The sequence below is a fragment of the Mycteria americana genome, chromosome Z (genome assembly GCF_035582795.1).
Source record: "Mycteria americana isolate JAX WOST 10 ecotype Jacksonville Zoo and Gardens chromosome Z, USCA_MyAme_1.0, whole genome shotgun sequence".
NCBI lineage: Eukaryota > Metazoa > Chordata > Aves > Ciconiiformes > Ciconiidae > Mycteria > Mycteria americana.
The window spans coordinates 76,303,087-76,317,250 of record NC_134396.1 but is presented as its reverse complement, the minus strand read 5'-3'; the positions used below and the strand labels follow the sequence as shown (position 1 = coordinate 76,317,250).

At 39.0% G+C, this 14,164-nt stretch overlaps 1 protein-coding gene across 1 annotated transcript; it reads left to right on the top strand.

The window, feature by feature from the left end:
* The first annotated feature begins 1,074 nt into the window (after window positions 1–1,074).
* On the top strand, window positions 1,075–13,801 carry CETN3 (centrin 3). Its single transcript, XM_075526819.1, has 5 exons — window positions 1,075–1,185; window positions 4,023–4,158; window positions 5,907–6,021; window positions 8,632–8,823; window positions 13,354–13,801. The coding sequence occupies exons 1-5, from the start codon at window positions 1,169–1,171 to the stop codon at window positions 13,395–13,397; spliced, it is 504 nt and encodes a 167-aa protein (XP_075382934.1). The 5' UTR covers window positions 1,075–1,168; the 3' UTR covers window positions 13,398–13,801.
* Window positions 13,802–14,164: the final 363 nt, after the last annotated feature.

The window sequence follows — 14,164 nt, the reverse complement described above, 5'->3', positions numbered from 1 at the left end:
GTGTTTCAGCACTGGTTGTAAAACAGTCCCGTCTGCTCAGAGCATCCCGAATGGCAAGGCACAAGGGACACCTATTGTGTCACAGACCAGAGTGCCGAGGCACTTTTTCAGACTGTGTTTTCTTATCAGCAAGGTATTTCCCACCTACAGAATATGAAATGTTGGTTTATTCACTAGTTTGCTAAGCACAAAAATATTAATGGCAACGAGAACTGAAACTATATATTAAGGTCTTCAGCCTTCACATAACAGACTGCTTTCCCCCAAAATTTTTAGGAAGGCAAAGCGTACAGTACTAGAAAAGCTTGATAAAAAAGTTCCCATGTACTCCGAATACTATGTCTGTGCGTATATACATATTGCAAGAGCATGCTTATGAATCACATCACCTCTCACATTTGAGCTCTGAAGCAGAGCTCCCAGACCCCATCTTGTAGATGCACAGCGGTATCAATTCTCAGTTGACAGACAACAGGCTCCTTCCCCAAGGCACTGCCAACAGCCAAGCTTGCCGACCGCTGCCGCCGCGCACGCAGCGCCCGTTCCCCGACTCCGGACGGCGGGAGCACCGCCTCACGCCGCTCCTCCACAACCCGCCATATTTTCGCACTCAAGATGGCGCCGTCCCACCCAGCGGCGGAGGGAGCCGGCAGGGCCTAGCGGCGCGGGGAGCTCCCCTACCACAGCCCTACCACACCGAGGCTACACAGGGACGAGCAGAGGCGGCACACCCGCTCCAAGACGTCCCCGAGAGGCCGCCAGCCGTCCTAGGCGGAGAACAAGGCCAGAGCAGCCAGCGCCATAACCCGCCACCCCTCACCGCTGCCGGCGCCGCGCAGCATTCTGGGTAACAGCATCCCACACCGAAAGGCCCGCCCCCCCGCGGGGACGACGCAAGAAGAACGCCCTCTCCAGCTTGAGTGGCAGACTTATAGCCAATAAGCGAGCGCTCCGCGCGAGGAGGCGGGAAGCTCTCCGCCAGCGCCCAATCAGACGGCGGTAATGTGACGAGGAGGGTGCGGGTTGGCAGGCGCCGGCGTCGTGCCGCGTTTCCAAGGGGAAGGGAGCGCGGCGGGGCCGTGCGGAGGGGTAGGCGGCACGGTCTGGTACAGTGCGGTGCGGTGCGGCCCGGCCCGCCGCGGCCCGGCTCGGGGGCGGCAGCGGCATCATGAGCTTGGCCTTGAGGTCGGTATGAGCCGGGCGGTTCCCCCCTCGCCCCCGTAGGGCCCCGGAGAGCGGGCTGGGGGCGGCTCTGCTGGGGGGCGGCTGCGGGCGTTGCCCTCAGGGCCTCTCAGGAGCCCTCAGGGCCTGGCTGTCCCCTCGGGGAGTAACACCCGGGGGAGCTCTTGGCGGAAAGCGGGGTGAGGGGGGCAGCGGCGGGGCCTGGGCGCTGGCGCGCCCCGTGCCGGTGAAGGTCAGCCGCTTATGTCTGATGTCTTCGGAGGGGGTCGTGGGCGGCCGGGGCGGATCAGGCCCGACAGCCGTCTGTTCACCGAGGGCCCGTCGCGTCTTGCTTTGAGAGCTTCGCTTCTGGGTTGTCTGAAGTCGTGCACCTTCAAAAAGTCTTTTAATAGGTGTTAAGTTCGGCTGTAGGGTTTTGTTTTTTTTTTTTAATTCCGATTCAGTAGTTGTTGTATAAAGGGGCCCGGCTTATAAATTCTATACCTGGCAAATCCTTCTCTTCGAGCGTAAGTAATATGCTTATATGGCATATGTGATCCTTAATTTTCGAATTTGAGAACTTCACGCTTCATATAGTAAAAGTGCTTGTAGAAGAAGTGGCACTAAACTACTTGCATTTAAGGACTGCTCTGTCTTTTTAAAAAAATCTTTTATGCTAAGCTTTAAATAAACACTTGAGTAGCTAGATCCTTATTCTAGAATAGTTCCACGGTAATCTGCTTTCAGACTTCTAAATGGATTTCATCATCACAGCTCACAAAACGTGGGCTCTCTGGATCTGAGCTACCCTCCCAGTCCTAATTATGTAGCCAGCTCAGACTTATTTTAGTCCTTCCAAGAGCTATAGTAATCCAAAGCCTGTGTGAAATCACACTGTCTCAATTGGTCTGCTAAGGACTTCTCATGCTTTGAGGATATTGTGGTCTGAGGCAGGTCCAGCTTGTGCAGCTTGCACTTTTCTTGTCTATATTTGGTATTTTTACTGGTGTAGCTTCAGTGGTTGTTGAAAACTAAATGCCAGCTGTGTGGGATCTTTGGTTTAATCTTTGGTTTTGATTAAAATTAGCAAATCCTTAACAAAGGAGAAGAAAAAGCAGCTCATTACAGGAGATTTGGAAAATAAATATCCTTGAAAAACAATTTTCTGTTCACTCATCAGTAATTTTTATGCATTTTACAGTAGGTGAGACAGCACACATTTTGTCTCTGGTGCAAATAAACAACTGAGTGTAAAAAACCTTTTCTGGAGAGCATAACCTAAATTATACAATAATGTAGATTAGAAAGGACTCCTGGAAGTCATCTAGTCCACCTTTCTACTTGGAGCAGGTCCCACTCAAAACTGAATGAGGTTGCTGAGCACCTTTTCCAGTTGGGTTCCAAAAATTTCTGATGATGGAGACTCCTCAGTCTCCCCCTGCAACTGTTCCAGCACATAAACACTCCCCCTGGGAAAATGTTTCCCCTTAGGTCCAGCTGCAGTTTCTCCTCTTGCATTTTGTAGTTGTTGTCTCTTGTCCTTTCACTGTCCTCCTCTGGGGGGAACCTGTTGCTGTCTTCTGTGTGATAACCCCGTAGGTAGTGAAGAACAGCACTTGGATCCCCTCTCCTTAGCCTTTCCCCACCTAGTCCTTCTGCCCCACTCTGGTCTAAGCAAACCCAGCTACCTCAGCTTCCCATGCACCATGTGCTGCAGCCAGCAGACAGGGTAGTCTGCCTTCAACCTTATCCATTTTCTCTACATCTCTCTTGTACTGGGGTGTCCATAACTGGATGCAGTACATCTGATGTGGCCTCATTATCACAGAATGGAGGGGATTTACCACTGCAATTGGCCATGGTCATCACAGCATGCTGCTGAGCTTCATGCATGCCCAATTCTTCCAAGGGTGTACCCTGAGTACTGTAACAGTCTTAGTTGATATCACCTCTTATCTCAAATGTACTATTTTTTTTTTAAGAGTTCTTGCTCTGAAACGGACATCTTCCAAGCAATTAGTCTGGGTACAGCAGTCAATCTCATTGATGTGAACAAAGCACAGTTACAGCAAAATTTACACTTTACTAGCTTGATCCAAAGTATCTTTTATCAGTGTCATCCTTTTCAGTTTTTTCAACTGTCGTTCCCACTATATGAACCATGTATTTTCTTTCTGTTATCTGAAAATTTAATCTTATTTCTAGACTAGCCAAGGAAAAGAGGTCTGTCTTTGTGTCTTTGAACAAGATTTGCTGGTCTGAGGGGCTTGTCTCTTTTGTATATACCAAAACCAGAGCAAAAAGTCTTTAGACCAGTGTGTGTGAGAGGGATTTAAAGGATATTAAAAAAAAAACCATAAATGCCATTTATCTAAGAACTGTTACTGGCAACAAAGCCGATTTGTGCCACCTAACGCCCACTTTAGTAGCCAGATGACCCAGTTGTCTGGCCCAGTTAAGCCTCCAGCGGCCTGTCTCAAAATTCTTTCTTCTAAGCTACAGTTTAGAAATAAAGTGTTTTCAGGAATTGTGTCACTTCAACTGCTAACCTAGTTTGTAACCTCAAGTATTCTTATCTGGGTAGTTTTTCTATCCTCTTTGTTGTTGTTGTTGTTGTTATTTATTAACCAAAACACCTGTGCTGATTTTATTTTGGGTGGGGGAGTGGAGGTATCCTTCAGCTTTCACAAAGGAATTGTCTATTTCAAGTGTTATTTTAAGCTGGGAGGACAAGCTGGGAAAAGATTGAATAGGGAAGGTAGTGATCTGTGCAATTATGGCAAGTTTCTTACTGGTGGAAAATGTTATCTACAGTGGTATCTTCCCAGTAGAAATAATTTAATTTCCTTCTTCTTACATAGGAATGAGCTTTCAGTAGACAAAACTAAAAAGAAGAAAAGAAGAGAACTGACTGAGGAACAGAAGCAAGAAATTAAAGATGCCTTTGAGTTGTTTGATACAGACAAAGATAGAGCAATAAATTATCATGAATTAAAGGTAAAAGTTTTTTTTTCATTTAAACAATTTTATGGCAGATAATATATATGTTTCTTAGTGAGTTTTTAAGTTGTTGGCTGTATGTTTAAAAAATGCTCCATGTTCAAGATCTCTTGCTGGGCTAAAAGAGTGAGGATATTCGGCGGGAGGGGAAAGAAATACTGCATTGATGTAAGAATGAGCTTTTCTACCCACAGTATATACTTGACACAGTAGCAGAATTGCTGTAGCATCCTGCATAACACTGGTCTGAATGCTCCCCAGGGTTTAGCTTGGACAGATGACTAAGTGGGAAGAGCTCTTGAAAAGCTGTTCCGTTCTTTTTAAAGGCACTATATAATCCAAAGTTTGATGTGAAAATCCACAGGTTTCAGAGGCTTAGGTAAAATATGTAAATCAGTTTGTAAAACAATTGACCACAAGCCAGAGCTTACCCACTGGCATTTTTCAGGAGGGAGCCTGTGGATTGTAGGAATGAGGTATGCTATTTGCTGTGCATGTGGGAGGCTCAGTCATTGCCCTTCCCAGCGAAGGCTATTGGCAAATGGAGGTTAGGATGGCAGTCTTTCCAAGTGAGTCCTCCCACTGGAAGTCTCTAGAAGTAGTACATGAAGTTTATTGAAGTCTCTTGAAATCTTTTATGAATTTTTATTCAAATTATACTGCATCAAGAACAAAAAGTGGTTTTAGAGAGGCCAGTGTTTCTATCATGTATTGGGTGAGATACTTTTGGGAAAGAATACCTAATCCAACCTGCTGGCTCCACGTTCTGGCTCTACCAAGTAACTTGGGGCGGGGGGAATCTTATTTTTACTTTAATTGCTGTTAGGGGAATGTCTTGGGTATAGTGATTCCCTTCTCTTTATTTCAGAGTTCCAGTATTTTATTGTTGCTGGAAGCCACAGTGAGTGGGGTAGTACTGGGGACTGTTTCAGGACTGTTAATGCACTTTTTCCAGTTATGGTATGCTTTGAATTCCCAGCTGTCATGATTACCTGCAAAGCTGTTTCTTAGCTGTCTAATTAATTATTGTGGCTGTGAAGATAGTACTATGGAAGAACAGAAATACATAAAGGAAAGAACTATATGCTTCTCTACAAAATCAGCATATAGCGTAGATTTTTGAATAGCTACATCCAATAGGATTGTGGGTTTCCACTTCTGGTTTAGCGTATGTTCATCAGTTTGGAGGGAGTCAAGATAGTGTGTGCTGAGAAACTGCCATCTCAATTGAAGTGGGAAACTAAATGTGTACTCCTAACCCAATGGAAAAATAAAAAATAGGTTGCTTTATGTTGTTCACTGGAAAAGCAGTAAAGTCACTTGTTAAGAGGATTTGTAAACCCGTAAACATATACACACTTAGTACGAATACTGACAAAGAATAATTTGAAGAATGGTTTTCACTTCTATCTTTGAAAAAGGGTCAGTACTTGAAATGTTTTTGGAAGTGAGGAAAATAATTCTATTTGTCCTAAGAAGCATTTGGTCCAGTCTGTAAAACCCCTGAAAATGCAAAGGCTAGTTTTCTCACTGTACATTGATATTCCATTTTCTAGTAGTAGTTTTATGTGATTTTTATATCCAAAGCTTTTTTACTTTTATTAATTTTGCTTATTATTATTGCTAAACCATTGATACACACCTTCTCTCTTGGGAAAGAAGGTAATTACTGAAAATAAAAAGAAATCTGTTAAATCTGTATTTTAATCTTCATATATGGTTGCACTTCCGTTTTGTTCCAAAAGGTGGCAATGAGAGCCTTGGGTTTTGATGTGAAAAAAGCTGATGTACTGAAAATACTTAAAGATTATGATCGAGAAGCGACAGGCAAGATCACGTTTGAAGATTTTAATGAAGTTGGTATGTGTTTGATTGTGTACCTTTAGAGAAATTTAGCCTGTAGTAGTGACTAAAATTTGGAAGCAGTACTTTGTGTACTTTCTCAGTTATCCAGTACAATTAAGAAATAGAAACGGGGATTTCATTTCATATTTTTCTTAATAAAAGTTAATAGTGCAGGAAAATAAATCTTTGTACTCTGAATACTCAGTTTGATATGTAGAGATAAATGATAGCCACAGTATAAAAGGAAATAGAAAGTTGTTCAAACTTACACAAAGGAGTAAGTGCTAACTTAAAATGGAGATATTCTTGTGGTGTTCATGGATTTTGTAAGATTCTCCTTCCTGCTGTGGATAAAGTATTTGGCATTGAATTTCATGGGAAGGAGCGTATACACAGACAAACTTTAAACTGAATACAGACTTTATATGTAACACAGATAAGAGAAATTGAAGCAGATGTTATATGCTGTGCTTCAAGGATTTTCAACTGTTGATAAAAACAGTGGAATTTCATTAGGCTGTTTCTTTCCTCTGGAGATTGTGTATTGCGCAGTTTGATGTACTTTGAGTATGTAGTGATCTGCAGAATTTTTAAACATTACAGTTTACGTTTCTTTGAAGATTTTCTGGTTGTTACACATAATTTATATTTTTGCATACAATTTGTGTTTACCAAAAAAATAACCTGTGTGGGATTTCTCCATGTATGGCTTTATATCTCTATTTCATTATTCCAATCCATGTGTTCAAGGTGTTAGATTTCTGTAAATTTTCTGGGGAAAACAAACAAACCCAACAGTGTAGTACATGTGTATTTGCTCTTGGCTACAAATAACAATCTACTTAATGTGGCAAAACATTGATTGACACGTGGCAAATTTTAATGATTTAACAAGTTGGGATTGGACAAAATGTGTTGTTAATAACAGATATTTTTGTAGTTGTATTCCAGGCAAGAGCAAGTATAAGTCAGAAAAGAACCAAAAATAAAGCCTGTGGGGAAATATACGTGATCAGTCCTGATTTAATTAAAAAAAAAAAAAAAAAAAAGAAATAAAATGAGAGTATGGATTTAATAGTAATAATATTATAATTACATCATTATGCTATGATATTTTATAATTGAATATACTCTAATTACTGTGTAATTCCCTTTTAATTCCTGATGTTCAGTCCTGTCATTGTTCACTGTTTCCTGGTTTTGTCCTGGCTATCAATATGAGCAGTCAATAAGTGCTGTGAGAAGCTAGGAAAATTCTTGTAGAAAGCACAGTATATACTTGGAAGACGATGGAACCTGTGCCAAAACTTGAATTGGATTTGTGTGCTGCTATGACACAGTATAACCTTGACACAGAATTAAGCATGATACCACTTCTAGCAGAAAGATCAGGGAGTTAGAGAAAATAGGTTATAGAAGCTTTAATTGTGAAGAGCTGCTGAATATAGCTAAGCAATTTTTGAGCCATCAATTTTTCATAATTTAATGTTATTTATGGTTTTAAAGGTAGGAATGGCCCATCTGAAATGTCTAAAGATGCAATTACCTTTTGTCTTGTTCTGTACAATCATATTCCCTATAGTGTTTAGAGACCTGGTGTTTTGTTGTTCTTCAGCTAATGTTGCAGTTGTCTTTTCACCACAAAAGGTAGAATCTTCAAATGATGTAATACTGTCATACAGCTAGTTGTTTTAAATGAAAATATTTAAATTTAGTATAAATCTCAGGGATTTATGTAGACATATAAACTTCATTGCTGTAGTGAGCTTATATGAGCTTGAATCTAATTTTTACCTGTCAAGTTCACTAAGCCAGAGCAGACATTCCATCTGCAGACAGTAGCAGATGCTAAGTGGTTCTCTATGCACAAATGGGGTTGATGTGTTTTTAATGGCTTGATGAAAGTCATAAATAGCAAGCCCTGTAATACAAGACTAGCAGGTACAAAGATGTGAAGATATTTATGGTTGGTTCCAGAAATGTCTGAAATAATTACTAGAAAAATATTTTATGTGGCAAGTTTGTCTTTCCTGTTACAGAAACTGACATGATTGTGATAAGAGGAATAATAAAGGCTGATGAATCCTTTCAGAATTAACATCTTGCAGCTCATAGCAGTGTCCTTTTCATAACCTGTGGGCTTAGGGTTTTTTTTGTTTTTGTTAGTGTGGTTTTGTATCTAAAAGAGAGGTTCCATGCAAATGTTTTTCATTACTTAGTGTTTCAGTATTTTCTCCAAGTTGAAATTCTATCCTGATCCAAACATACGAAATAAAAAAGTCACATGTCTGCGTCTGTCAGAGCTGATGTTTTTTCTGAAAGGTAAGTTTGGAACAGAGTAGGCATGTGTATACTTTTAATTCCTGTTGAAAAAGTATGTTGAAAGCATGTAGCTTTCCACTACAACAGGTACATTCCAAAGAGAAACTCAGCATGGGAAAAGGGAGATGAGAAAGAGAGGTCAGATAACAGCTAAACAAATATGCACGTTGAATTGAAATACATAAAAATGAAAGAACGGGTGAAATTGGAAGTGTATGTTCTTCGTAGTGCCTCAGTCTGCTAAGGTCATTCTGAGTTTACTCTTCAGAATTTTTTAGTCTAACTTAAGTATCCTTCTTACAGTGACAGACTGGATATTGGACAGAGACCCGCAAGAAGAAATACTCAAGGCATTCAAATTGTTTGATGATGATGACTCTGGTAAAATAAGTCTGAGAAACCTGCGCCGGGTTGCTAGAGAACTAGGTGAAAATATGTCTGATGAAGAACTACGGGCTATGATTGAAGAATTTGATAAGGATGGAGATGGAGAAAGTATGTGTTAGCAAACAAAACCCCATATAGTCTGTTCTTAATTTTTTCCCATTTTTAAATGTGGTTTGTTGTGAAAATGTCCTCTTTGGTTGCCTTCTAAATAACTTTCAGTTCAAACTTAATTTAGCTTACAAATAATGGAAATCGTTGTTTTTGACAGCTACTAGTCCTGGATCTTGGAGTCTAAAAATCAGGTAGATTTCTCAAGTTGATTCACCACTAACTCTTATTCAACTAATGTCTATTAAAAGATTAGTGAAAGTGTAGTTGAAGGTGGAAGTAATTGAACTGGTACATGGAAGATTCTATGTACCTACACTACATTTTTATTTCCTTATAAATCAGTAAAAGGGTTAAAGTGCTAAGAGAAACTCTTTTGATCACCTAGTCAATATTTCTTAAGTAGTGATGTGTCACTGTTGTGATTTCAGCATGTTAGTCAGATATGGAGTATTAAGCTAATAAATCATGCTGGAGGTACCCTTACCCTAGTAAGTCGGTGCAGGATCAGCTTGGATGGGTCTTTAACGTACTTCTGAACTTAAAAGTGCTGAAGAACAGCATGTGAAAAATGGCTCTGGGCAATTGACAAGGTGTGGGCTGCAGAAGGGATTTATTAGCTAGATAAAGAACGAATTAACAAATCCAGTTTGATACTATGCTTATTAACTCTTCGTGAGCACTGAAGCTTTCTTTTTTTCACTATCTTGAAAACACCCTTATGTTTACACCAGAAACCTTAATATCTGAATTTCAGGGACCACTCAGTTGAGACCATGTACATAAACACTGCATTTTTAACAGTCATCGAAACCTACTTCTGAGTTTTTCTTTCAGGATGGTGACTCATGTCTGAGATTCACTAGCAGTTCATCAACTTTTCCAGTTATAATAGTATTTCTACTTGTGAGCCACTGCATCTGTTGGACTCAAAACTCTCACTACTAGTGAAAAAAAATTGTGTTGTTGTCAGCCTCATGACAGACACTCCTCCCCTCTGTGCTGTTTGAGATAGATGTTATTCCACATTTAGGAATGCAATCACTCAAGTACTGAAACAACCCCTTTTCTTTCAAGGGGAAGAACAGGACTTTTTAAACATGGTCAGTGGTGTGGAAATGTGAACCTTTTGTTCTGTTGTAGTGGTGTAAATACGGAGCCTGGAAACAAAGATAGTGAAAGGTCAGTGATTCAACTGCCAGAAGAATGTTAATGTTGACACTGTTATTACTAAAGTAAGTGTTGAGAAAAATGTGTGATTTCTTTCCTTTTGGAGCTATTGTTTTCTGATATTTTTCTATGGTCTGAGGCCATGGTTCCTTAATAAATCCATACTGTATAATTCTGATGTTCCTCTCCACTCCCAGCTGTGTCTTCCCACCCGTTTCTTGCCCTGGCAGTACCTGATCCCACAGGTGAGATGTTGAAGGGAGCTAAGCCAGGAGAAAACTATTCATTTAGGTTTTTAAGTGTTATTTTTCTTGCTGCTTAGATCCCTGAACTGTCTCACTGCTTGATGAAATTTTTTTGGAGCTGCATCCTGAGAAAATAGGTTTTGTTTTTTCTCATTGTTTCCTATAGGATAATTGAAGCAGGTCAGTATAGTGAAAGCTGCAAATCCTGTTTTCGGGCACTTACCTGTGTGCAGTGGCACACAGGATTGCAGCTGTGATTTCTGGTAGACAATAGGATACCCGTTTACTTCCTTTTCAGTAGCTGATAGCAAACAAGGAATGATGCTTGTTTTCTCACTCCATTAGTCTGATTGCTAGTCTAGGTAGATACTTTAATTTTGAGCTCGTTTTGCTTTTAAAAGGAAGAGTTGTGAGGACATTGCATTGCTAGCTTTACTTTTTTTTTTTTTTTTTTAAGATTCATTTTACTTTTTGTTTGGTTTTTTTTGAAGGTGTAGCTGTAGAGGTGAGTGAGAGTAGAAGTCATCTGCAAGCACATTTTGTTCTGTGTTGCCCTCCTGGAGCTGTCAACTGAGATGTCAGAATCATGGATCAAGGATGGTTTTTTGTCATGTGGCTATTTGGTCACTACAGATTGAATGTAGACCATTAGCTCCTTTCAGGAAGGTTACGGAGTCATAATTATTTTGAGTCGGTGCTCCATTTTTTAACTCAAATTGATCAGCTAAGGGTGGGTGGCTCAGTTTCCTCTTATTCATTCATCCATTGATTCTCTTTGTTAGAGCAGTCAAGCACAAGATCGAATATGGAAGATTGACAGCATAATGTTTGTATATAGTGCTGTTTATCCTTAAGGTTCTGTGTGTTTTCTGTTCTTTAAGGAAAACTGATGCTGTTTCTAGCTTTTTAAGATTCATTCTGAAAAAGTAAATAATCCTGTGAATCACTGTTCCATTTAGCTTCAAACATCTGGGTCATGTAGCAAAATCTTGCTGTCATCTAATTCTCCTTCTTTTCCTGCCAAAAAAAAGATCTGAAACTGTTAGTTGGTAACATTTTAATTGATACTTCAAATACAGGAATAATACCAGTTGTGTTTTAGCACCCTTCTTACATTTGAGAGATTGGTTTGCTTATAGTGAAGTAAGGTTTGTTCTCTGATACCCAGGCTACTTGAACCCTTGTGTTTCCAGCAAAACCACTGAGCTGTACTGGTACAGTGTACATAAGTTTCTCTAGAGGAAAGTATTTTTTACGTATTTCTGTATGCCTTAAAAATGTAAATAGTCTTGTTTTCTTATTCCTGGTCTTAGGAATGACTCCTGATTTGGAGTATGACTATTTTTAGAAACTCCATGCTGTCAGTTCGTGCAGTTTTTGTTGTCTTGTGTGGATGCATCGGTAGGAAACCTGATCCTAGTCTTAGGTCTCAGATTTTGGCACAGAATTAGGGAAAAAAAAAAAACCCTCCACTGAAATAATATGCTTCTTTAAGTCTCCAGAGTCTAAGTCAAAGTTTTCTTCAAATTAGCTGTGATACTAGTTTGTTCTTTTATGATCATTTATGTCATGGAATTGAGGGAAATGGGACGCTAGGAGAGACTGATTGCTTCAGATTTCATTGTGGTTAACTTGTGAACAGATCCTAAGTCTGAGGAGGATTAACAGGGATTAACTGGGTTACTGGGAACTGTACCTACGCTTCTCTTTGCAGTATGTTTGAATGTTACAGTATTATAATGACAACCAAATTTGGTATTTTCACTTTGCAGCATTGTTTAACAAAGTTGTTTTAAACCAGAGAATATTTTGGGGAGGATGTTTGTATTTGTGCTGTTATTGTGCTGTTACTGTGATAAAGCTGTGGAAATGCTTTTTAAAGTCATGCAGACAACACAGTGCTTATGTGTAGTAGATCATGATGTAGCTATATTATGGACTGATATTTTGGAGTATAGGGTCCTAAGCTAGCCTAAATCTACTTGTTTCATACTTTTTGACATGTGTCACAACAGGGCAGATTTAGTTTTGTTTGGTTTTTTTTTTTATCCTTTAACATAGTTGAATTTGTTTAATTTTCTTCTAGCTGTAAATGTAGCTCTTACTTTGCAGTGCTTTGTTCAGGAATAGCTTGGGCACATTTGCTGGGACAGATAATTGTCAGGGAGAATTCTTCATACGTATCTGGTCTTTTCCACACCACTGACTTATTCTAATCATTCCCCACTACAGTAATTAGTTGCAGAGTGAACATGTTCATTGGTTAACTCTCTCACAGTGGCTCTGTTTTAACATATGAGTAAGGTCAATAGCTCAGGTATAAGTGCAGCAAAATAATTAATGCCTGCTAATTAATTTATTATTATGACTTAATTTCTTCAAGTACATTTGTGTAAAATTTCTGTTAATTATAACTGAAGAATGAAGGAAGTTCAGATGGGGAAAAGCTTGTCAAAAGTCCATTTTACTTCTAGCTAATTTATGGAATCATTAGTAAATGATCTTAAGATTCTTTTTGTATTTGGCAAGTGTTACAGGTTTGAGAGAGAGAGGAATAGCATGGTTTGGGGTGGGGAGGCAGTTTGGACATAAATGTCTGAATCATGATTTTAAGAATAAAACTGAATTTGATCATAACTGGAGCTGCAGTATTGTTGCTTGAGAAGCACTTATTTAATACAATTTATCTACCATTTTTAACGTTTTTATAAATCTTAAAAAATCATAGTAATAAAGTGTTATGTTTTTGCATAGCCATCTTTTTACATATTTTTCTCAATGTTTTTTTCTATCTTGTTTTACTTTTAGAATATTTTTACTTTCATAATTAGAAATAATAGCTTGTTATGTGTGAGCTAGATTCTGGCTTAAGTATTCCACGTAATGAAGCTTGCATTCTGACTTTTCCTTTTACATGAAAAAAAAAAAGTGCAAAATCTCTGTTGTTCTAGAAGCAAAAAATCCAAACTTGTAAACCCTGATTAGTAATGGAACAGACACAGCGAATACTAACTGGGAAACCTTTAAGTAAAAAATATAATACAGATATGCATTATTTTCTTTTATGGTTTGTGGATGTTTGCTGTTTATCTAACAATTTTCTCTTTTTCTACAGTCAATCAAGAAGAGTTCATTGCTATTATGACTGGAGATATTTAGCATTAGAAGAAAAGAAATGAACTCAGCACAAAAGGGAGGAATCATTGGCAGCTTGCATTACGATGTTTTGTACTTCCATTCATTTCTGTAGCTGGAGTGATGCAGAAAATTACTTTCCTCACAGGACCAAAATAAAGACAGATTATATGCACTGATAGTTCAGTACTTTGTATCATTAAATATTATCACTAGCGTAATGCTGTACCATTTTAGAACAAGTAAGTAATGCTGCATTTCAGAATGTTCGAGTACTCATTTGTAAAATAGCTTTGTATAAGATTTCTAATTTGTATCATATTATAAGAACCTTTTGAGGTTGACTCTGTGTTAGCATTAGCTGTGGCCTTAGTTTTGATACATAAGGTTTGACAAACTTCCATTTTAATAAAATGTTCTTTACTATTGCTACTTGAAAGTCTTATTTTTGTAGTTTAATCTGAACTGGACAATAATGTAAAATCCTTCAGGGAAAATAATTTTTTTTCATTTATAGGCTTCTACTTCCACTGTTCTCGATCAATGGTAACATTAAATGAGCAAGCATTTGCATCCTCAAAGACGCGATTTATTAACTCTGTATTACCCCTGTGTGATAGCAAAGGGCAGGCAACTATGCATGATGATAAACTGTATCAAAAATGTGCTTAAATCATCCAGATGTCAGCCAGCAGCACGCTGTCCAGTATTTACAGCTCTGAAAGCTGTAGAGACAATGACAACTGTTTATGATGAGTGGATGCTCTTTCTGCAGTATCTAGTTAGAAGAA